Raw genomic sequence first — 24134 nt, 5'->3', positions numbered from 1 at the left:
ACTTGGACAGGTTATGATAAATCTACCTCTAAGGCTAGGTTCAGACTACGGAATTTCCGACAGAAATTCAGTCGTAAAATTTCCGCCCGAAATTCCGCTTGCTAAAATGTCTAGTGTAGTGAATGGGTTTCTGTTCACAAATTCACACTTCGGAATTTGTGAAGCGGAAAATCCGCTTTGAAAATCCGCTTAGAAATTTCCATCTGAAGAAAGGCGGCGCTCTTTCTTCAGGCGGAAATCCGCGCGGAACACATTGCAGTCTATTGGAGACTGCAGTGTCCGCGCGGTCCTAGTGCCGACTGATTCAGCCGGCGCTGACCGCACTCGGAATCTCCGGGCAGAATTTCTGCACTGAATTTTGCATGAATTTATAGCCAATACACTTCAATGGGATTCTGCTGTCCCATTCACACAGCAGAATTCTGCTGCAGAAATTCCCATTGAAGTGTATTGGCTATGAATTCATGCAGAATTTTAATGCAGAATTCAGTGCAGAAATTCTGCCATGAAAATGCAGCCTTAGGGGTAGCTTTATCAAAACCTGTCCAGAGGAAAAGCTGCCAGTTGCCCATAGCAGAAATTCTACCATGTGAATCCAGCCTAAGGGTAAAATCACACATGCATATTTTCCGCTGCAGATTCTCTGTAGCAGATTTTGCTACCCATTGAAGCCAATGGGCAGCAAAATTTGCAGCAACAAATCTGCAGCAGATCTGCAGCAAAAATACGTGCATGTGAATATACCCTCAGGGTATCCTGCACATATTTGATGCACAGGATTTGAGGGTGCAGATCTTATGCTGCCCATTTCAATGTAAGCAAAACAACTAAACACAGATTAAAAATCTGCAGCTTCAAATCCTGAGCATCAAATAGGTGCAGGATACTGCCTCTGTTTTTGATCCCTAACAATTAGGTAGATATTAATTCTGAAAGTTATATAGCATGCCTTTAATATGAAAGGAAAAGAGAAAGCTGGAAGTTAAAAGAAACAATGCAGACAAACTGGAGGAGATCAATGATATATTTGCATGCATGGATCATAGCTGTCGGTGGAAGGAGATCAGAGTACACAACAGAATAACCTACTTTCACCTGGGCCCTGTGGTAGCACAGCATAGGTGTCAAAGAAATAAACTGCCTGAATATTCTGGATATCTAAAGAAATAGAGCATTGCCAGGAAGGGAAGGACATTTTATGGGAGTTATATAAAGTGGGAAAGTAGGTGTATTATTAACATTATATTGCAGGTTTATTTACAAACCCATATGGAAGACAATATGGGGAGATTGTGGGTTTCCCCATAAATGAGTAGTAGAAATCAATATAGGACAGTTGTAGATATCAGTGTGTGTCAATACAGCATAGTAGTGGGTGGCAGCATGGGATAGTTTTGGAGGGGAGGGATTCATTATAGGGAAGTCATGGGTATTCATGTGGATGTCAATACGGGATTGTAACATGTGTCAGGATAGTTTGCGGATATCAATTTAGGAAATTTGGTGTGGAAATTCATATTGACATCAGTACAGGATACAGCACAGTGGATGCCAGGAAGGGATCATTGCAAGGGTCAGTATAAGATAGTAGAGTGAGCCAATATGGGACAGTTTGGGTGTCAGTATTGGACATAAGTGACATTATATAGCCAGTTAGTTAGGTTTAGGTTGTAAAGTTAGAAATTTTAATAATGGAAACACAGAATACCAACAATACATTTATTAAAAGATTTCAAGGCATATATTTTTCATTAATTGTAATTTGAATGTTATGATGTTTAAAGAAGGAATAAGGAAGGAAAAGCAAAGCAAAGAGAGAAAGAAAAGTTATATTGGAAAGGATACAGTATAGTAAAAAGTACAAGCAAATTATTTGCATACCACTGAATAAATGATATATCATATAATAAATATACTAAATCATATATCATAAACATAAAAATGATTTAGAGTGTGTCTAATTACTATAGAAATAGATCTACAGTTAAGAATTAGCATATGAACTATTCATTACAAAAATGGCAAAATGAACTAGTAAACAATGGGCCTCATTTACTAAGCTAATACACACTAGTTTTTGTCGGGTTTTTCTAAGTTATTTTGGTGCATAGTGTCTGAGACAGTGTGCACTAGGAAAGTGCAACTACCCCGACACTGCCTTGTGAAAAGCCAAAAAGGGGCGCAGTCTGCCGCAAAGGGTGTGTGGCCAGCCAAAAAAGGGGCGTGGTTTCACAACCTGACCTATTTACTATTGAATTTACAGAAAATCCTGTGAATAAATGGCTGGAAATTTCCACCTAGAAAAAGCTGGACAGAAAATGTTCCCGATTTGTAAATATATTAAATATTGATATCCTATCATGAACAGAGACCATTAATAATAAAAACCTAAAAAAATATTTTCAAGGCAACAGTGTTTCAGACTTTTGCCAATACTCACCATCTTTCCAAAGCTCTGCTGTGAATTTGTCAGTACTCTGGTGAAGAAGAGTTGCAACATTGTCGTTCAGAGGATCCATGTTCTTCATCAGCCATTCATCGGCTTTGTAGTCCACCTACCAACACCCAGAAATGACATGAATATAAACAACACAACATTTTACACTTGATAGATGTAATGCCTGATTATTTCATTCCAATTAACAATGCTTGATGTGCTGCCAAAATAACTAAACTGAACAAAGCATACTGTGAAGCTGCTAACAGATCATTCAAACGCATCATTCTTAAACCTATTCGAAGGGCTTGTGCCCACTGCAGCTGGGCTCCATCCTGTTCAGGGTCAGTTCTGCGCCAAACATAGAAACTGAGTAGACTCTTTTGAGGATGGGCACTGCTGAGTCCCATCAGATCAGACTTGAATGGGGTCTATCGGATATCTGGTATCCGCAGTTGAGCGGAGAAAAAAAATAGGACATGCGGTATTTTTTTCTATGCTCAACTCCCGTCCTTTAAATTGGTGAAGCGACAGAGCTTCTTTTAGCGGAGCCCAACAGCAGTGTGAACTTGGGCTTAGAGGCATTTCCCAAACACACATTTATGGCATTTTCTTTGGATTGATGGGGGATCTTGCTGCTAAATGTCTACTTTCCTGAATAGGGGTGCATAGATTTCACAGTAAGGGAAGAGTATTACACACACTTGGCTTCTTCTCTGTTACCTATTAACTATAATGGAGAGGTAATGGGCAACCTCATTATCAAAATTAGTGGGGGTTCCAAGAGCTAGTGAGCATATTGTCATATTTCAGCACTGTATATATTTTTTGGCACTTTTTTTTTAACTTTCCTCCATATCTACCTAACCATTGAACAGTGTTTACCTGTCTAGCAGACTGGTTCACATGCCCTGTTTCTTGTCATGTCAACCATGCATTTGCCGTGCTGGTGTGTTACAGCTTTATCACATCTAAACAATGTCCTCACTGGAGTAATATTGTAGTGGTTGCCAGGGGTGTGGAAATTTAATAAAAAACTACATGTTCACGGGACTAAAATGGAGCAAAATCTACTTGTCCCTCATGGCGATCCACTTGTCCGAGTCAATTTTTGCTTTTACTCTTTCGTTTTTTCCTCCTCGCCCTATAATAGCCATAAATACCTACTATAATGATACCTTTAAATTTTTAAATAACATTCTCCGAAACAAAAAAATATATATATATAATCGGTGAAGTGAAATTGAAATAGTAAAATATAATTTAGCAATTTGGTGGTTTTCTTTTCTACGCCATTTACCTTGTGGTGGAGCTAACATGTTGTTTTGATACTTGAGACTGGCCTGATTACAGCAATACCAGGTTTGTATAGTTTCCGTCATGTTTTACTAATTTCAAATTTTTTTAATTGCCATTTTTTTTTAACCCTGTAGCTTTAAAAAAAAATTCTCATACCAGGCTGTATGAGGGCTCATTTTTTGCACCATAATCTGTTTTTTGTATCGGTACCATTTTGGTATGGATCTGACTTTTTGATCGCTTTTTAACTTTTTTTCTGGGATGTTATAAAAATTGCAATTCTGTGGTTTGGTATTTTTTTTTTTTTACAATTAAGTCATTTACTGTATGGGATACATAATGTTATATTTTAATAGTTCGTACAATTACTCACGCAGTGATACTAAATATGTTTATTATTATTATGTTTACATGTTTTTATATTGGAAAAGGGGGTGATTTGAGCTTTTAACATGGAAGAGGTTAATGTGTGTCTTTTAAACTTTTATTAAAACTTTCTTTTTCTTTTTCTTTTTTTTTTTACACTTTATTAGACTTTTAGGAGGAATCACTAGATTCCTCCTACAGATCAATAGAGTTCTATTGAACTCCATTTATCTGTGTGCTCTGCGATCAATTGATCAATTGATAATCCAGCCAGGCTCTATCAATGACAGAGCCACAGACACCAGGGAACAGAGGTAAGTCCTCCGGGTACCTCTATAGTGGATCTCCCCCCGCGATCTCGCGGTGGGGGGGTTGGCAATCCACCACACTAGCCTACCAGGGAGCATTCATATGCCCCTTTACATGCCGCTGTCAGCTTTGACAACGGCGATCTAAAGGGTTAAAGGACATCTGTAGTGCAATATAACTTAATCCTGTAGACTGTCGTGGCCCTGTCCAGGAGATCCCGGGGAGCCCCAGCGCTTGGACCCCCCACAATTTATAACTTATCCCCCATCCTTTGCATAGGGGATAAGTTATGTTGCCCTGGAGAACTCCTTTAATAGCCAGCTGCGGCGATCGCTGCATGCTGGCTATTAGCGGCGGTGTGAGGTGGAAATTTGGGGAGGAGCGGTCGCGAGTCTGCATGGGTTGCAAATCTCAACCTCCCAGCAGCACCCGGCTACTGAGAACAGCCGGGGGCTGCAGAGCATGGAACGGGCAGGAGTCGGGAGCCCGCTCCATACAGACTGCTGAGCTTGTCAGGTCCGGCCCTGCTTGCCCAAAGCTGGGCTAAGGGCCGGAAAATTTCACCTGCCCGGCGCCTGAAACTGCATATGCCAGGCGTCGGGCGATAGGAATTCCACATCCCAGATTGTGATTAAAAATGTTAGAGGTGTTCGACACATGCATTCTTGTCCAACTGCTACTCCTGTTTTTGAGAATTTTACTGGAGAAACTATATACACTAAATGTTTATTTTCACTTAAGACTGGCTCAACTTGTTTTTTCTCAGAGCCTTTCTCTACTAGAATTTTATCCCAAAAACTCTCACGCCAATATGTACTGTACAATACGGTTAGGCTGAGTTCACAGCCTTAGGGGGCCTCCATTGCGAATGGCTTTCAAAAGACTGGACAAGGAAAATGTAGCATGCAGTATTTTTTCATCTGGTCAAATCCAGTGAAATGAAGGACATAATGCCGGAAACCCAACGGACCCCAATTAAGTCAATATAGTCTGTCATGCGCCATTGGGGTCCGCCATCCTTTAAATGTCTTTAAAATGTTTTCACACTGACAGCTGAGCACATTGGGTTGGCAAGCCAGCTATCCTTTAAAAGCCCTATTACCTTTTCTTAAATAATTCTGCACAGGCATCACTTAATTTAGTTAATTCATACAAAATAATATTACATTGTACACAATGGCAACCAAACAACATGGCTTTATACAAAATAAAAAATAGAAAACAAACATATGGGTTTCAGGTTTGTAGATAGCCCTTTTCATTTTTCTGCCATAGTCTTATTTATATTCAGTGGCATGAATTTAACAATAAACATAGACATTCACATTCTCTGATTCAGCAAAGCAATGCGTGTAGAAAGTTTCCCACCTTCCCGGCATAATGGATTATGCATAGATCAGCCTTGTCTCTGAGTTGCCTTGGTTTCTGGAATTTTGGATGTGTGCCAAGTTCTTGGATGACCTTCTCTACAAAACTTTTATCAGTGGCCTTTGGAAACCAGCACTCTTCATCTAGAAGTGACAGAACACCTGGAGGATTTGCCTAAGCAAAAGAAGAAAACAAACTGTCTTATAGGGATTGATATACAGCAGCTGACAGCTGAATGAAACGCAAACAAATGTAAAGTATTGAATAACATAAGAACATTTGCAGGAATAACCAGCTATATACAGAAAGGATATTACCTAACAGCATTTGCATCTTACCGGTCTTTCAATCAAATCAATACAAGGCTGCAGATCCAGACCAAAGTCAATAAAGTTCCACTCGATGCCTTCGCGTTGGTACTCCTCTTGCTCCAGTATAAACATGGTGTGGTTAAAGAGCTGCTGAAGTTTCTCATTGGTATAGTTAATACAGAGCTGTTCAAATGAGTTAAGCTGTGGATAGAGACAGATATCAGAGAGGTCAAAAGCTCAATTACGAATAAATCAAAAACAAAGCTTTCTTCATATGACAGCATATAACACCTCATGCACATGCACAGAGCTGCACCCAAACACAACAGACAACTGTATGTAAAGCTTGGCAAAAGATAAATAGTAGACACTAAATACAACATCCAGACTTAGGGAAACTGTTGACATTGTTTTCATGTATCTGTGCTTCCATAACATTGCAAAATGTTTTTATTTTCTGGTGCCAAGCCCCAAAAATGCGAGGGCCTGAAACACCTTCTTGCTCCCCTTCCAACCATGCCCTTGCTTTATTGACAGTCCACAGCTAAGCACTTTATAAACATCTTACCTGCACACAATGGCCGGCATTTATCATTGTAGGTGTAAGGCTCCTTTCACACTATAAAAATTCACCCAATATAAACGCCCATTATTATGTAATGGTAACGTAAGTTTAATAACGGGTGAATTTACGGGTGAATAGAGTTTAACGTCCGTTTACAATTGTTTAGCCGTTATGACCCGTTATTATCCTACATACAGTGAAAGAACAAGGAAAAGTAATCACTGGATGTTGTTTTAGGAAAATATGTTTTCTGCCCTCATAAGTACTTACATCTAAGTAGTGTACTATTTTGAACCTGTTAATCTGTCAAGGGCCTACATATTGTGAAAGTCCAGGCAAAGGTACACATCAGCTGGTGTTTAATCAGATACTTTAAGTGTACTGTAGAGAATTTTTCTGCCCTCATCAGTGCATACCACATACGTACATCTAAGTAGTGTACTATTTTGTTCCTGTTAATCTGTCAAGGGCCTATATACTGTGAAAGGACAGCGAAAAGTGCACACCTGCTGCTGTTCTAGATAAATACTGTTTTAAGCGTAGTGAAGCGTATTGTACTCCCCTCATATACATAGTCACATAGTCACATAGTTAGTACGGTCGAAAAAAGACATATGTCCATCAAGTTCAACCAGGGAATTAAGGGGTAGGGGTGTGGCGCGATATTGGGGAAGGGATGGGATTTTATATTTCTTCATAAGCATTAATGTTATTTTGTTCCATGAATGTATCTAATCCTGTTTTAAAGCTGTTAATTGTTCCTGCTGTGACCAGTTCCTGAGGTAGACCGTTCCATAAATTCACAGTCCTCACGGTAAAGAAGGCGTGTCGCCCCTTGAGACTAAACTTTTTCTTCTCCAGACGGAGGGAGTGCCCCCTCGTCCTTTGGGGGGGGTTTAACCTGGAACAGTTTTTCTCCATATTTTTTGTATGGGCCATTAATATACTTATATACGTTTATCATATCCCCCCTTAAACGTCTCTTCTCAAGACTAAACAATTGTAACTCCTTTAATCGCTCCTCATAGCTAAGATGTTCCATGCCCCATATTAGTTTAGTCGCGCGTCTCTGCACCCTTTCCAACTCCGCAGTGTCCCTTTTATGGACAGGTGCCCAAAACTGAACAGCATATTCCAGGTGAGGCCGTACCAATGCTTTATAAAGGGGGAGTATTATGTCCCTGTCCCTTGAGTCCATGCCTCTTTTGATACATGACAATATCCTGCCGGCTTTGGAAGCAGCAGCCTGACATTGCATGCTATTCTGTAGTCTGTGATCTACAAGTACACCCAGATCCTTCTCTACCAGTGACTCTGACAGTTTAATCCCCACTAAGTATGTCAGGCAGAGAAGTGCCAGGACGTGCACAGAGGAGTGGCAGAGGCCTAAATCCTTCAGGCAGAGGTCGCAGCAGACTGGGGGCGAGTGGCAGCAGGAGTCGCAGTGAGAGGCCTGAGCTCCCGATATCAGCTAGCGGTTGTATCTCGACCAGCAACCCATCTGCCATCGTCGATCAGTTAACACGGTCATGCACTTCATCACAAGTGACATCTGACACCCCCAGTCAACAGTCGGTGGGTTCCTCAGACCCAACCCTCAGTTGGATCAGTCCCTGTCTACCCATTGCCTCTGTCCTATGCTGTTCCCTCTCCTACAGAAGTATCTTATGCTGTGGGTTCAGCTCCACTATTCACTGAGGATGATCTAATAGAGGACTTTCAGCAGCTACTGCCCAGCCAAGGAGTGGAGGAGACATCTGCCTCTTCCTCCGCTAGGCGGGCAAGTAGTGATGAGAAGAGTGATATGGGAGGCGGTGTTGCCAGGGTTCAGGGTCCTGAAGCAGACACTGTTGAGGCACCTGAGGAGGACATCAGTGATGTGCAGACACTTGTTGATGATGAAGCAGATCACAAAAGGGAGCTGGGTGCAGGAGGGGCTTCATCATCTGGAGAAGAGAGTTTCAGGTTGCCCATGAGGCAGCAGCTGAGCCAGCAAGGCGGTAGCATGGTTGGCAGTCAGCGTGGTGGCAGAAGTGGAAATTCTGGAGCCAAACATGCCCAGGGGGAGACCACCTGCTTCGCAGCAACCTACCTTCCCGGGAGGTAGTCGAACAGGGGTTCCTGGAGAACGGTGGCAGTAGCAGTCAATTAGTGTGGACTGATGATGGGAAAATCAGCTACTCGGCGGTGTGGCAGTTTTTCATCAAGCATCTGGAAGAGGTTCACATAGCCACATGCAAGATATGTCGGCAGAAGGTGAAGCATGGTCTGGGTCCCAATTATGGCACCATGGCCCTGCGTCAACACATGCTTCGCCACCATAAAGCGGCCTGGGAGAACCAAGGCTCCGATGTAGTGGTCCAGCCTGCTGCATCACCCAGTGGCACACCACTCCCTGTTTCAGCCTGCCAAGGCTCCACCACCTTAGCCGAAGGGAGCTGTGTGTCATACCCTCCTTCTGTCGCTCCAGATGCTCCTGCTTCTCCCACTTTTACTCAGCCATTCCGCCAACAATCCAACCGCGAAGCCATGTCCAAGAGACAACAGTATGCGCCCACTCATCCAACGGCGCAGAAGCTGAATGTGCTCCCATCTAAGTTGCTGGTACTGCAGTCCCTCCCTTTTCAAGTTGTAGACTCTGCACCTTTCAGAGAGCCGAGGTGGAGAGTGCCAAAATGTCATTTCTTTGCAAAGAAGGCAGTACCAGCCCTGCACAATTTTGTGGAAGAAAAGGTGGGCCAGTCCTTGAGCCTGTTGGTGTGTACCAAAGTGCATGGCAGCGCCGACATCTGGAGCTGTAACTACAGTCGGGGACAATACATGTCCTTTACGGCTCACTGGGTGAATGTGGTTCCTGCCCAGCTCTCCTCATGCTTCGGCCAACTCCAGGCTGTACCATTCAGACACTATATGGGCTCCTTATGCTTTCCCCACCTCCAGGCTGTGTCATTCAGCCAATATATTGTTTTCTGATGCTGCTGGGACTGTCTTGGATATTACCTACAATTTTTTTATGTTAGCACTAGCAAACATACATGCTCAATCGAGATTTCAACATTGATCTTTTACTGTTAGGGGTTGCGAAGCCCTCTTATGTATGCATCCTGCTGCCTGAACTAGGATGTGCGTTTCAGAAACTACTTGGCTTACTGATGCTGCTGGGCCTCTGCCTAAAATTTTTGGATGTTAGCACTAGCAAACATTCATCTTGTATACAGATTTCAACATTAACATTTTAATGTTAGGGGTTGTGAAGCCCTCAAGTAAACTCATGCTGATGCCTGCTCCAGGCTGTGTGTTTCAGCAACTATATGGTTTAGTGATGCTGCTGGGCTTGGGCCTTAAATTCTTTGATTATAGCACGAGGTAACATACCTCTTCAATAGAGATTTCAACATTGATCTTTCTATCTTAGGGGTTATGAAACCCTCTTGAGTACTGCTGATGCCTCCTCCTGACTGTGTGTTTCAGGAACTACTTGGCTTACTGATGCTGCTGTGCTTGGGTCTTAAATTTTGGGATGGTAGCACTAGTTAACATGCATCTTCAATAGAGATTTCAACATTCACCTTTTAATGTTAGGGGTTGTGAACCCCTCTAGTGTACTCATGCTGCTGCCTGCCCCTGTCTGTGTCATTAAGCAACTACATGGTTTAGTGACGCTGCTGGGCCTAGGACATTACCTATATATATTTATGGTAGCACTAGGTACCATACATCTTCAATGGAAATTTCTAAATTCATCTTTTATTCTTAGAGATTGTGAGGCCCTATTGTCTCCTCATCTGCCGCCAACTCCAGGCTGTGCCATTTAGCCATTATATGGTCTCTTCTCATGCTTTAGCCAACTCCAGGCTGAGCCATTCAGACACTATATGGTCTCCTCCTACTGATGCCACCTCCAGGCTCTGTCATTGTGCTGCCATGTGACATGTGACTCCTTGTTAGATTTGGTCCTTTGTACCCACACGCCGGGCCCCGGGACACTAAAACTTGGGAGTTAAAAGTTCCATTTCAAAATCCTCAATTTCAATTTCAAAATCTTAGATTTCTATTCAAAATTCTTAAATTTCAATGGTCTCCTCATGCTTTTGCCAACTCCAACTCCATGCTTATGCCAACTGTCATTCAGGCAATATATGGTTTACTGATGCTGCTGGGCCTGGGTCTGTGAGCAGCCACTATATGGTCTCCTCATACTGATGCCACCTCCAGGCTCTGTTATTGTGCCGCTCTGCGGCAGTGATTCTAAGAGCGATGCCGGTAATCTGCATGTTATTCTGAATAACAGTATTATTTCACTACCCTAGCACACTCCATATGCGTGTTAGAACACAGCAAAGTGTCCTACACCCCTATTGAGGCTCTCTGTAGGCCAGAAATAGCCATTTTTAATATAGATTCACCGCAAAAAAATTTGGATCGAACCAAATTTTTTTTGAAAAATTCGGGAAATCACCCAAATCTAATTTTTCTAAAGTTTGTTCATCTCTAGTTCTGACCAACACCAATAGTTAGAACCATGAAAGGAATAATGTACTGCATGCACAGAAGGCCCATTTTCTTGAAAAGCCAAGTGCCTTTACAGTGTTTTTATTGTAAAAGAAACCTAAGGGTATAGTCACATATACTGTTAATACTGCAGATTTCATGCTGCAGATTTTATGCTGTAGCTTTTATGCTGCATATCTTATGTTCAGCAGACAGCTATTAACAGAATATGGCCACCTTTAGTTGGTTTCAGACATGATGATTTGCTACAGGCCCAGAAATTACAACTTATGCAACCAAGCTATATATAGGGTATACATGCACTGCTGGCTATGCTATTTACAGAAAAAATGTTCGCTTCTGTGCCTTGGTGCTATGGCCTGTGCATAGCTGTCGTTTTAACTATGTCAATCTTCTTTTCTATCACAGTAAAAAAAAATACAATATGAAATTTATTTGAAATTTACCTCAAAGATTTCAAAGCCAGCTATGTCCAGAATTCCTATGAATGAGGCACCTTGTCTCTTTGTTCTATCCAGAGCTCTATTAATGCGATGAACCAGCCAACGGAAAAGCCGTTCATACAAAGCTTTGGCGAGTGCTTCCACAGCAAAGTCAGCCTATACACAAGAAAATCAGTATCAATCTGCAATATGTCATCAAATGCATCTCAGCCATGACGGTTATCAGACAATCACTTGCCTGTTCCTTAGTTTGTGCCTTCTGGACATAATCTCGCCCTACTTTAATCTTTGGCATCAATATGGCACGAGTAAATTCTGTCACATTGAGTCCCAAGAGATGACACAGTTTCTGAGCAGCTAGAAAATACAAAGAACATGATTAACATGAAAGAATATCACCTTTAGGGTGTATTCACACATACAGTTTCCTGCACAGATTTGATGCGCAGGATTTAAAGCTGTGTTCAGTCATTTAGTTCACATTGACATCTGCAGCATGAAAACCTGTGCATCAAATCTGCACAGGATACTGTACGTGTGAATAGATCCTTAAAGAATTCACAAGTTCTGTTTTCTATGGAGCTGAATGTCACATGACAATCCTTTTATTTATCTACATAAGATACTAATTCACTTGTATTCACTTCTGTCATACAAATAATACAAAATAAAATTACAGTTGCCCATGTTATTTATAAATGAAAAAAAATTATAAAAAACCTAAACCCACATGTTCCATCCTCCCTAATGTCTGAGGTGCCCATATACCCACAGCACCACATCAGTCAATCACTAGTGTGATCCCCTTTCCAGCAACCATACTTAACCTTCACCCTGTGAGCCACAACCACTGTACATATTGTATTATACAACATGAACTGTCAGGGCCGCCATCAGGGTGGTACAGCCCGTACTCCAGTAAGGGGCCTGGTCCCCGCTGCACCCCCCTGCAGCTGCCACAGCCCAGACGCTGGGGTCCGCTGTTTACACAGTGGTCTCCTGCTTCCATGGCCAGTCCAGGACGCATTAAACTATAAGTATGTCTTACAGACGCGCCTATAGTTCACTGCGGTGCCCGGGCTCGGCTGATTGACAGAGTGAAGAGCCATTGGCTCCTCGCCCTGTCAATCACTCTTGTGCACCGCCCACATTATGCAGGCGCTGACCAGAGGCCAAGGATTCCGTCCTCTGTCCTCCAGCACATGAATGACATCATCATCATGCGACCGGAGCACAGACCGAAGAAGAAGACAGAAGAGAAGAGGTCATGGACCACACAGGAGACAGGTAAATATTTTTTTTTTTTTTTTACTATTGTTAACCTAGAGAGGCTACTTATTCCTACCTAAGGGGGCTACTTATTCCTACCTAAGGGGGCTACTGATAACTACCTTAGGGGGCTACTTATTTCTACCTAAGGGGGCTACTGATAACTATCTAAGGGGGCTACTTATTCCTACCTAAGGGGGCTACTTATTCCTACCTAAGGGGGCTACTGATAACTACCTTAGGGGGCTACTTATTCCTACCTAAGGGGGCTACTTATTCCTACCTAAGGGGGGAACTTATTCCTGCCTAAGGGGGCTACTTATTCCTACCTAAAAGGGCTACTTATAACTAACTAAGGGGGCTACTATTAATACCTAAGGGGGTGCTGCTGGCTATTACTACCTAAGGAGACTACTGATTAATACCTATGGGGGCTACTGATTACTACCTAAGGGGACTGCTGGCTATTACTAGCTAAGGGGGTTACTGATTACTACCTGAGGGGGCTGCTGATTACCACCTAAGGGGGGTACTGCTATTACTAACTTAGGAGGCTGCTGGCTATTACTACCTAAGGGGGTGCTGCTGGCTATTACTATCTAAAGGGGCTGCTTCTTTTACTACCTAAGGGGTCTGCCACTACTATTACCTAAAGGGGGCTGCAAAAGGGGGGGGGCTACTCCTGTATATGGGGGGCTGCAACTATAAACAGGGGGACCTACCTATAGGGAAAAACCCCTACTCTGGGCACCTTGGGGGTTGCTACTGCATACAGGGAGTAACTATTTACAGAGGGCAGCTATCTACATGGGGACCTACCTACAGGTGGTACCTCCCTAGTCTGGGCACCTGTTTAATGAGGGAAACTATGTGAAGGGACCTGTCTACTTTCTGGAGTGACCTAACTACCTAATGGGTGGGGCAAGGACCTACCTACTCTGCCCCAACCCACTTATCTAGCCACTCTATTATTACTGTATAGAGTGTTATAGGTGCAGGAAAAGTGCAGAGCCTAAAATGTTTGTCTGGCAGGTTCTGTGGAGACGAGTTGTGAAAGGAAGAAGTCGTCATGACGGTCTGGGTCGGAAGGCGAAGAAAAAGGAAAACGGAGAACGACTCCGATCTGAGAAGACGTCAGTTGATGTAAATGTATGTAATCCCTTATATGGTCTGCAGAGCCTGTGTAGAGTTAATATCTACCACTATATGGTCACTGTATGGGGGGGAATATATCCTCCTTGTATACTGGTATTGGTGATACTGGTCTCAGTATACAGGTTTGGTCAGTAACAGTATGATGGTAATATGTATGGTGATAATATTTCCTTCTTCCTTCCCCATTGAACTAAAGGGCTCTTGTTTTCTTGTCCTGTGGTTTACATTTTTTTTTATTGATGATTGGAGCAGGTGCACTGTGCACTTTGTACCCGATGATTTTATGAACTACACGCTGCAATAAAGAATTGATTCATCCCAGCAAGACATTGGTGAGTGCGTCTTCCATTTTGCTTCTATATACAGTCTATATCTGTTACTTCTTATTGGATCGTTGCACCACCATTTGGAGAATCATAGCATGCAATACCATCGATACAATTTTAGATTGCCTAATTGACACCACCAATTGCGGTCTCCCAGACTAGCGGTGCCGGACTTTCTCACTTTCTATTTATGATTGGAGCAGGCCCTGGGGGGAGGGCATAGGTGGGGAGGAGTCGGGGCGGGGGGCAGGCCTTGAGCTGTGTAAGGGGCCCCAATTTCTGTTGGCAGCCCTATGCACTGTACACACATTGTGCATGTGCACCTGTGATGTCACATGACCCCAGGTCAGTGACTTTTGTGGGTTTTCTATGTAAATAAAAAAAAAAATTATAAAGATAAATGATTACAAAAATACCCTTTCATACATGCAAAATAGTTAATAGTTATAAAGAAATGTGTGAAAGTCTTCAGAGAAATACAAACCTGTGTTATCTGGCATGGATGCTTGGTCGTTATTCCTCTCCTTCCGGAAAATAATATTACCAAACTGAAGGACTGCTGACACCATCCTCAGCATAGCTAGATAAATAATAAATACATGAAGAAATGTTAATTGATATATATATATATATATATATATATATATATATATATATATATATATATATATGTGTGTGCTAGGTAACTTCTTATGGAGCTCTGTTTGGGAGTCTGTTCAAGAGTGAAAAAAAAGACTGTTGCACAACAAACACCAATGGATCACAACGGATCGCCTTTACTTTATTGAGTTCCATCTGATTATCCATCTGATGTCCATTAGTTTGCAGGAGTTGAGCATAGAAAAAAATACTTCTTGCTCCACACAGATGGGAACTTAGCCTTAACTATAATAATAGAAAGAGTGATTTTGCAAGGACTGACCTGTTAGTCAACTTAGCTCTGCTCTACTAAATACGTTGTAGCTGTTTGCAGGGGCAGAATTTTAACCCAGCGTATCTTATAAAGCATTAGCAACTGATGTGCTGAAACTTCGTAACATGTATTAGTATTAATACAGTTCCCCTTTCAGTTCTGGCCTGTTTCGGTAAACACTTGCACAGTCTTCAGTGGAGGGCTTTTTTATTCCTTTTATTTCTTTAAACTATAAATTTGCTGTTTATTCTGTTTAGTCTGGGGTCTGCCCAAGCCCTTTCTCATACATTCATTTGGGGATATTTATCAAAACCTGTGTAGAGGAAGAGTGATGCAGTTACCCTCAGCTTGCTTCTTTCATTTTTAACCCCTTAAGGACACAGGGTGTGCAGGTACGCCCTGATGTCCTGGTACTTAAGGACACAGGGCGTACCTGTGCGGCCATGGGAATTCCGGTCCCCGCCGCTCACCGGGCGGGGACCTGACTGGGATGCCTGCTGAGATCATTCAGCAGGCACCCCGTGCAAACCCCTGGGGGGTCCGGCGATTCCGGGCTGATCGGATCTGTGGTGACTTGATCGCCAGAAAATAGGGACGACCATTCTGAAGTATAGGAGTGAAGGACTGGGACTGACGGACCATTGGCAGTTGGGGGCGGGGGAGTTAAAGTTGAAATCCCCGCACTGCCTGCAGCTGAATGTCCAGGCAGAGCGGGGGGGGGGGGATTGGGGGAGATGGCGGCGGGTGGGGGGTTCCACTGTTCTGGCACCATGGGGGCTTTGTAAACGCACATGGCCCCCGACTTCCATTCCAAACAAATTCTCTCTCCAAAAGCCCAATGGCACTCCTCCTCTTCTGAGCATTGTAGTTCGCCCGCAGAGCATTTTACATCCACATATGGGGTATTTCTATACTCAGAAGAGACAGGGTTAAAAATTTTGCAGGCCTTTTCTCCTATTACCACTTGTGAAAATGAAAAATTTGTGGTAACAGCAGCACTTTAGTGAAAAAAAATCTAATTTTTCATTTTCACGTCTAACATTGGCAGAAATTTGTCAAACACCTGTGGGGTGTAAGAGCTCACTGTACCCCTTGTTATGTGCCTTGAGGGGTGTTGTTCCCAAATAGTATGCCATGTGGGGCTTTTTAATTTTTATTTTTTATTTTGCTGTTCTGGCACCATAGGGGCTTCCTAAATGCGACATGCCCCCCAAAAACCATTTCAGCAAAATTTGCTTTCCAAAAGCCAAATGTGACTCCTTCTCTTCTGAGCATTGTAGCCCATCCGCAGAGCACTTTATGTCCACACATGGACATACTCAGAAAAAATGGGGTCACGAATTTTGGGGGGCTTTTTCTCCTTTTACCTCTTGTGAAAATAAAAAGTATGGGGCAACAAAAGGCATGTTAGCGTAAAATTTTTTTTTTTTTTTACACTAACCGGCTGATGTAGACCCCAACTTTTCCTTTTCATAAGGGGTAAAAGGAGAAAAAGCCCCCCAAAATTTGTAACGCAATTTCTCCTGAGTACGGAAATACCCCATATGTGGTCCTAAACTGTTTCCTTGAAATACAACAGGGCTCCGAAGTGAGAGAGCACCATGTGCATTTGAGGATTAAAATAGGGATTGTATAGGGGTATTCTACGCCAGTGATTCCCAAACAGGGTGCCTCCAGCTGTTGATTAACTCCCAGCTTTCCTTGACAGTCAGTGGCTGTCCAGAAATGCTGGGAGTTGTTGTTTTGCAACAGCTGGAGGCTCTGTTTTGGAAACACTGCCATACGATACGTTTTTTATTTTTATTGGGGGGGGGGGGAACAGTGTAAGGGGGTGTATATGTAGTGTTTTACCCTTTATTTTGTGTTAGTGTGGTGTAGTGTTTTTAGGATACATTCGCAATGACGGGTTTACAGTGAGTTTCCCGCTAGGAGAAAATTTGCCGCAGCTCAAACTTGAAGCAGGAAACTTACTGTAAACCTGCCCGTGTGAATGTACCCTGTACATTCACATGGGGGGCAAGCCTCCAGTTGTTGCAAAACTACAACTCCCAGCATGTACTGACAGATCGTGCATGCTGGGAGTTGTACTTTTGCAACAGCTGGAGGCACACTGGTTGGAAAAGCTTCAGGTAGGTTCTGTTACCTAATTCAGCATTTTCCAACCAGGGTGCCTCCAGCTGTTGCAAAACTACAACTCCCAGCATGTACTGATCGCCGAAGGGCATGCTGGGAGATGTAGTTATGCAACATCTGGAGGTACGCAACTACAACTGCCAGCATGCCGAGACAGCTGTTTGGGCATGCTCGGATTTGCAACATCTGGAGGGCTGCAGTTTAGAGACCACTGCATTGTGGTCCTCCAGATGTTGCAAAACTACAAATCCCAGCATGCCCAGACAGCAATTGGCTGTCTGGGCATGCTGGGAGTTGTAGTTTTGCAACAGCTGGAGGCACACAAATACAACTCCCAGCATGTCCAGGCAGCCGTTTGCAGCCGGGCAAGCTGGGAGTTGTAGTTTTGCAACATCTGGAGAACTACAGTTTAGAGACCACTGCGTAGTGGTCTCCAAACTGTGATCCTCCAGATGTTGCAAAACTACAACTCCCGGCATTCTCAGACAGGCATTGGGAGTTGTAGTTTTGCAACATCTGGAGGATCACAGTTTGGCGACCACTACACAGTGGTCCTCCAGATGTTGCAAAACTACAACTCCCAGCATGCCCAGACTGTCTGGACATGCTGAAAGTTGTAGTTTTGCATGGTCTTGAGGGCCACAGTCGACCACTCACCGGCCTGCCAGATCCCCACTCATCCGGAGCCGCCACCGGGTAAGCAACGACTTCCCCTTCCCTCTCACCCCGTTCTCCCCGGAGGTCCACACGTGGGCGGAGGTCCAGCAGCGGCGATGGCGGGGGCACGTTTTTGCCTGCGCACTCAGCCGTATTTTTGCCTACGCACTCAGCCGTATTCGGAACCGTATTTAATGTATGTCTATGAGCCGACCGGAGTGAACCACAGCCTCCGGTCGGCTCATAGACATACATTAAATACGGTTCCGAATACGGCTGAGTGCGGGCGCTGCGATTAAGCCCCGTCCCCCTCCTCCCAGCCGTATACGGGAACCGTATTTAACAAAACGTGGTGTGAACCCAGCCTTAAAGTAGAATATGTCACAAAAAAAACTCTCTCAGAATCAAATTCATAAGTAAAAGCATCCCAGAGTGCTTAAAGTGACAGTGGTCGGATGTGCAAAAAATGCTCTGGTTCTTAAGGTAAAAATGGGCTTGGTCCTTAAGGGGTTAAAGAGGCCTGTGAAAAATGAAAGCAGCAATCTGATTGGTTGTTATGGGCGACTGCACCACTCTTCCTCTACACAGGTTTTGATAAATCTCCCCCATTGTTTCCATATAATGCACCAATGAGCACAAACAAGCAAGAAACAGCTGTATAGAAGTATGGATAAATGGCTCTATGTATTCGGTAAGGCTTGGTCCACTCTGTTTTGTGTTTATGTTTCACAATCTTCATTACATTTAAGGACCCTTAAGGACCCTTAAGCCCATTTTCACCCATTTTTGTTTTATCACTTTCGTTTTTTCCTCCTCATCTTTAAAAAATCATTACGCGTAAAATTTTGCACCTACAAACCTACAAAGGGCTTGTTTTTGTGTTACCAATTGTACTTTGTGTCACCAATTGTATATTATGCAATCTTTTGATTGCATACACTGATCAATGCTATGCCATAGCATAGCATTGATCAGTGTTATCAGTGCTCTGCTGCTCCAACCTGCTGAGCAGGCTTGGAGCAGTAGATCGCCGATCAGAGGACCAGGAGGCAGGTGAGGACCCTCCTGTCGTCCAGTAAGCTGATCAGGACATCGCAATTCTTTCGCAATAGTCCCTATCAGCTCCACTGAGCTGCCGGGATAGGTTTACTTTGAGGTTAGATGCAGCGATCAAGGGTTAATGCCAGGCATCGGCCCGTGCCTGGCATTAACCCTGGGTCCTGGCTGCTGATAGCAGTCGGGACCCACGGGGTTTGAAGCGTACACAGGTATGCCCCGAGTCCTTAAGGACTCGGGAACAGGGGCGTACCTGTCCTTAACTAGTTAATTTTGCTGCATACAAAAGTGTAGGAATTTTTTTCAATAATCAGTAGGAAACAAGATTCTGCTGCATGGCACATATCAGCAATCATTTTTATGATCCATTTAACTCCTAGTGGACAGAGCACGTACGTGTATGTCATAAGTCCTCTCCCGTTGTATGAAGCTCAGCTCCTGAGCGTGCTTAAAGGAGAACTCCGGAATATTAAAATTGTCCCCCATACTGCCGGAAGTAAAAAAAAATAAAGATGTACATACCTTCCTCCACTCCACCGGGGCTTCTGGTAACCGGCTCCGGTCTCCGCCACGATCCTCTTCCTGGTTTCCGGTGGTCGGAGAGTCTTACTGCGCTCAGCCAATCACCAGTCGCAGTGAAGTCCCGACTCGGCCGGCCATAGGCTGAGCGGAAGTGATGTTTTCGGCCCCGGCAGCAGGTGCCGGTGTAGTGAAGAATTTTGTGTCCTGAAGCGTTCTCACACTGCCGCTCAGCCTATCGCCGGCCGAGTCGGACTTCGGTACCTGGGTGAAGTGATAACATTACAGGACATGGCTAAGTTTTCACTTGTTTTTTTCTCACCAGCAAAAATGCCAGAAAAAACATTCTGGCCTTTTTGCTGATGTGTGGAAACAGCCAATTTTGTACCCTGTGGCAGTTTTTCATTGCCCTCAGTTTTTCATTGCAGAGCGCTAAGCCATAAAGTGTAAGGAGTAATGCACAGCATCACTACTTACCTCTGCTGGCCCTCTCTGCTGTCAGGGAGGATAAGCTGTGCCCTTGGCTATAGAGCCCTGAGCACAGCTGATGCTGGGCAGGAGATATACATGGTATATCTCCTGCCCAGCAAGAATTTATAGTGAATCAGTGATGTGTATACAGAAGCTGGTGTCCACTTACCAAGTACTGGCTCCTGCTCTAGTGTAGCCCCTCTGAAGTGATGACGTCATTAGAGGTGGAGCTACAGCCCGGGAGTCAGCGGTTGGAACGTGGTAAGGCTCTGTTCACATTGTAAGTTTTGTATAGTGTGAATAGACCCTTCTGGCAGTGCCTTCAGAGATGTATAGCTGTGGGCACAGCTGAGTTCCGATGCCGTCGGGGACAATATCTAGTGCAGCATTATGCTGGATACTGTATGGTGGCAGAGGGAAGTAAGGATGTTCTTCCCTCCAATTCTAGAACTATGGTGTTTTTGCTAAAAACTAAAAATGCCATAGTCTCAGCATGCTGCGATTTGGCAAATCACAGCAAAATGTCAGGGTCAGGGAAAAAACACCAAACCAAAAAACACAAAGTTAGTTTGGCATTTTGCATTTGCTTGTTGACTCCCTGATATCTTACTGCGGAAAAACACTGTATGCTGTTTGGGAAAAATGCTGAAAAAAAATTGTAGTATTAACTTAGCCTTATAGGGACAGAATGTTGATTCAGGGATTTATTTTGAGTTGGGAAGAAATTATTCCCGCTGGTATGAGGCAATTATTATCAGTCTCATGAGACTGGAATTCCACTTGTTTGAGGAAAAACACCAAGAAAAACACCAATTCTGCCGCATGGAGTTTTTTCGACCAGATGTTAGCTGTAAATCAATGGGAATTCGCAAAATCTTTTTTCCACTTGGTGTTTTCAGTTTGGCATTTTTTTGAATCCTTTTGGCATTTTTTCCCACTCTTTTGTCATTTAGCGATTTTGGCGATTTTGCAAAGTCGCAGCATGTTGAGCCTGTGGCGTTTTTTTCCCTAAAATCGTGGCGTTTTTCTCCCATAGTAGTCTATGGGAGTGAAAAAACACCATGAAAAACGCTATGTGGGTTTCAACTTTGGCATTTTTACAGGCAGTATTTATTCTTTTTTTAGGGTACCATAAAAACAATATATAAAAAAGATACAGTAGTGATGGAGAAAATTGTATTTAACAAAAATTTTCTTTTTTATAACAAAATTTTTATTAATTTTTAAACAAGGATGTGGGCGGACAGGGCACTAAAAATATAGCCGACAATAAAAATGTAGTATGTGTGTTTTTCATTTTTTTTAATTATTTTTTTAGGTGGTACTACTACTCCCAGCATGGAACACACTGGTCCATGATGGGAGTAGTAATACCTGTACTAATTGATAGATCACCCCGGGTTCCTTTGCGATCCTTGTGTATAATTTATAGATGCAGCCGGCAGCTCTTCTATGGTCCCCTGCACTGCCGTATATACACACACCTATTCATATTTCCCACAGAGAGCTGTGATTGGCCAGATGGTTCCAGCCAATTACAACTCTCTGTGGAAAATATGAATAGGTGTGTATATATATACGTCAGTGCAGGGGACCATAGAAGAGCGGCTGGCCGTGTCTATACATTATACAAGAGGATCATAGCGGGTGTCAGGAGTGACATCTGCAGTGATCTTTCCTTAACTGCAGGTACTACTACTCCCAACATGGAGCGCACTCTGCTCAATGATGGGAGCTGTAGGACATGTATTAATAGACAGATCGCAACAGGTGTCAGAAGTTACACTCACTGCAATCTATTAATGCAGGTACTACAGCTCCCAACATGCAGCAGAGCGTGAATCATGATGGGAGTAGTAGTACCTGCAGTTAAGGTCAGATCACAGCGGGTATCACTCCTGACACCTGCTGCAATCGTCCTATCTATTGCAGAGATGAGGAGCGGCTCTGTGCAGCGATCGCATCTCTGCTCTGTTCTCCGGCCGGCCAGTTATATCAATTGAACATCACTCGATTTGCTGCCACCATCCGGCCAATCCCCACTCTGGGCGGAAAATATGAATGAGTGATGTTCTATTCACATTACTGGCTGGAGTACAGAGAAGAGATACGAGCGCTGTATAGAGCCGCTCCCCATCTCTGCTATATTATGGACGATCGCGTCGGGTGTCAGGACTGACATCCTGGGCGATATGTCTATTAGTACAGGTACTACTACTCCCATCATGGAACAATCTGTTCCATGCTGTGAGTAGTAGTACTACCTAAAAATGTATTAAAAAAAATTTGAGCAAAATAAGTGAAACACACATATTAAAAATTCATTAAAAGTTCATTATAAAAAAAAATTTCCTTAAATAATTTTTTTCCCATCCCTATTGCATCCTTTTTTTTTTTTTGGTACCCAACACATTTAGAAAAAAATGCCAAAGGGGCCAAAAATGTAATTTCAACTCACATGCAAAAATGCCAGAAAAAACGTCAGACGCAGGAAATTGCACTGGCGTTTTTTTCAGTGAAAAAGGACGCTGGAAAAAAAAACAAGTGGAATCCTAGCCTAAGGGTTTTTGCCTTATCTAGCTCAAGCCCTCAACTTATTTATTTAACACAAATACAGTGTGAACCCAGCCTACGCATCTATTATATAAAAACAAAACAAAATTGTGATTTCAGATACATTACCAGCCACAAAGCAAAAAGTAATTATTTCCCAGGCTTCATCTATTATCCTTAATCAGGATTCCTTTCTTTGTTTTGTAATTTAGCATATAAGTAAGATCCAAAAAATGTTCAGACACAGGTGGTTTTATAACTCATTCATATTTTTTTTTTATGCACAATCCAATTACTGTGATTCTTATCCCAACAGACCAACTATACTTTACTTGCTAGCCCTTTAAATCAGCTGGGCACTCTCACTGCAGACTATTCCTCAATGCCATTCAACAATGGCATTCTTTCAGTAAGTAATGCTGATAAACATTCCATGCCCATTAGATTGGGGACAGCTTGTTACTTACACATGATTTCTTCATGGTTAATTCCCATGATTTTCATGGACTCCATTGTCTCCTGGAAGATCTCTTTATCTTGCTGTCCAGGAATAGTGATGTTTCCATTGGACAAAAAGCGATACTGATTGAAGCCTTCCAGTAACAAGTCAGCTAGGGATGAATACAAGAGAATATAATCACTGCAACTGTGATTCTCATTTTATTTAAAAAAAATATTAAAATGTATTAAGCACATATGGTAAATCTGGTACAGTAATTTTTGTGATATTTTTAATAACAAACACTTATCACAAAAACACTTTTTGTGCATTTGCCCCATGTCTATATTTAAAGGGGTATTCCAGGAAAATACTTTTTTGTTTATATCAACTGGATCCAGAAAGTTTAACAGATTTGTAAATTACTTCTATTAAAAAATCTTAATCCTTTCAATAATTATCAGCTGCTGAAGCTGAGTTGTTGTTTTCTGTCTGGCAACAGTGCTCTCTGCTGACATCTCTGCTTGTCTCGGGAACTGCACAGAGTAGAAGAGGTTGGCTATGGGGATTTGCTTCTAAACTGGGCGGTTCCCGAGACACGTGTCATCAGAGAGCACTTAGACAGGAAAGAACAACTCAACTTCATTAGCTCATAAGTACTGAAAGGATTAAGATTTTTTACTAGAAGTAATTTACAAATCTTTTTAACTTTCAGGAGCCAGTTGATATATAAAAAAAAGTTTTTTCCTCGATAACCCCTTTAAGAAAGTCTATCGAGGTATTTATACTGCAGTTACCCAGTGCCATCACTATACAATGAATGACACAAGGCTTACAGCCCTGTAGGGTGCCAACAGCTGATCGGTGGGGGTGCCAGGGGTCCCCACCCCAGTGATCAGCAACTGATGGCCATCAATCATAAGTCCTGGAAAACACTTTTAAGAACTATCTTCAGTATAAAGAGGAACAAGGAGTCCTGGTAATGATATGGCCCCCATAGAGTGATGATCTTAACATTATCAAGCCTGGGATT

At 42.9% G+C, this 24134-nt stretch overlaps 1 protein-coding gene across 10 annotated transcripts in view; it reads right to left on the bottom strand.

Annotated features, from left to right (window-relative positions):
- LOC130294253 (myosin-10-like) overlaps positions 1-24134 on the bottom strand; it is a 312827-nt gene that overhangs the window by 135606 nt on the left and 153087 nt on the right. For 7 of the 10 annotated variants that reach the window (XM_056543843.1, XM_056543842.1, XM_056543841.1 and 4 more), the window contains 8 exons: positions 23130-23273; positions 14845-14940; positions 11849-11967; positions 11614-11766; positions 6118-6291; positions 5780-5953; positions 2441-2555; positions 1090-1158 (listed from right to left, as the gene is read on the bottom strand). In XM_056543843.1, the coding sequence (XP_056399818.1) occupies positions 1090-1158; positions 2441-2555; positions 5780-5953; positions 6118-6291; positions 11614-11766; positions 11849-11967; positions 14845-14940; positions 23130-23273 (1044 nt within the window). The remainder of the gene's footprint in view (positions 1-1089; positions 1159-2440; positions 2556-5779; positions 5954-6117; positions 6292-11613; positions 11767-11848; positions 11968-14844; positions 14941-23129; positions 23274-24134) is intronic. The other 3 variants (XM_056543848.1, XM_056543849.1, XM_056543850.1) reach the window with 1 other exon arrangement.

This window comes from Hyla sarda, chromosome 10 (genome assembly GCF_029499605.1).
Source record: "Hyla sarda isolate aHylSar1 chromosome 10, aHylSar1.hap1, whole genome shotgun sequence".
Lineage (NCBI taxonomy): Eukaryota > Metazoa > Chordata > Amphibia > Anura > Hylidae > Hyla > Hyla sarda.
This window is presented reverse-complemented; position numbering and strand designations above follow the sequence as displayed.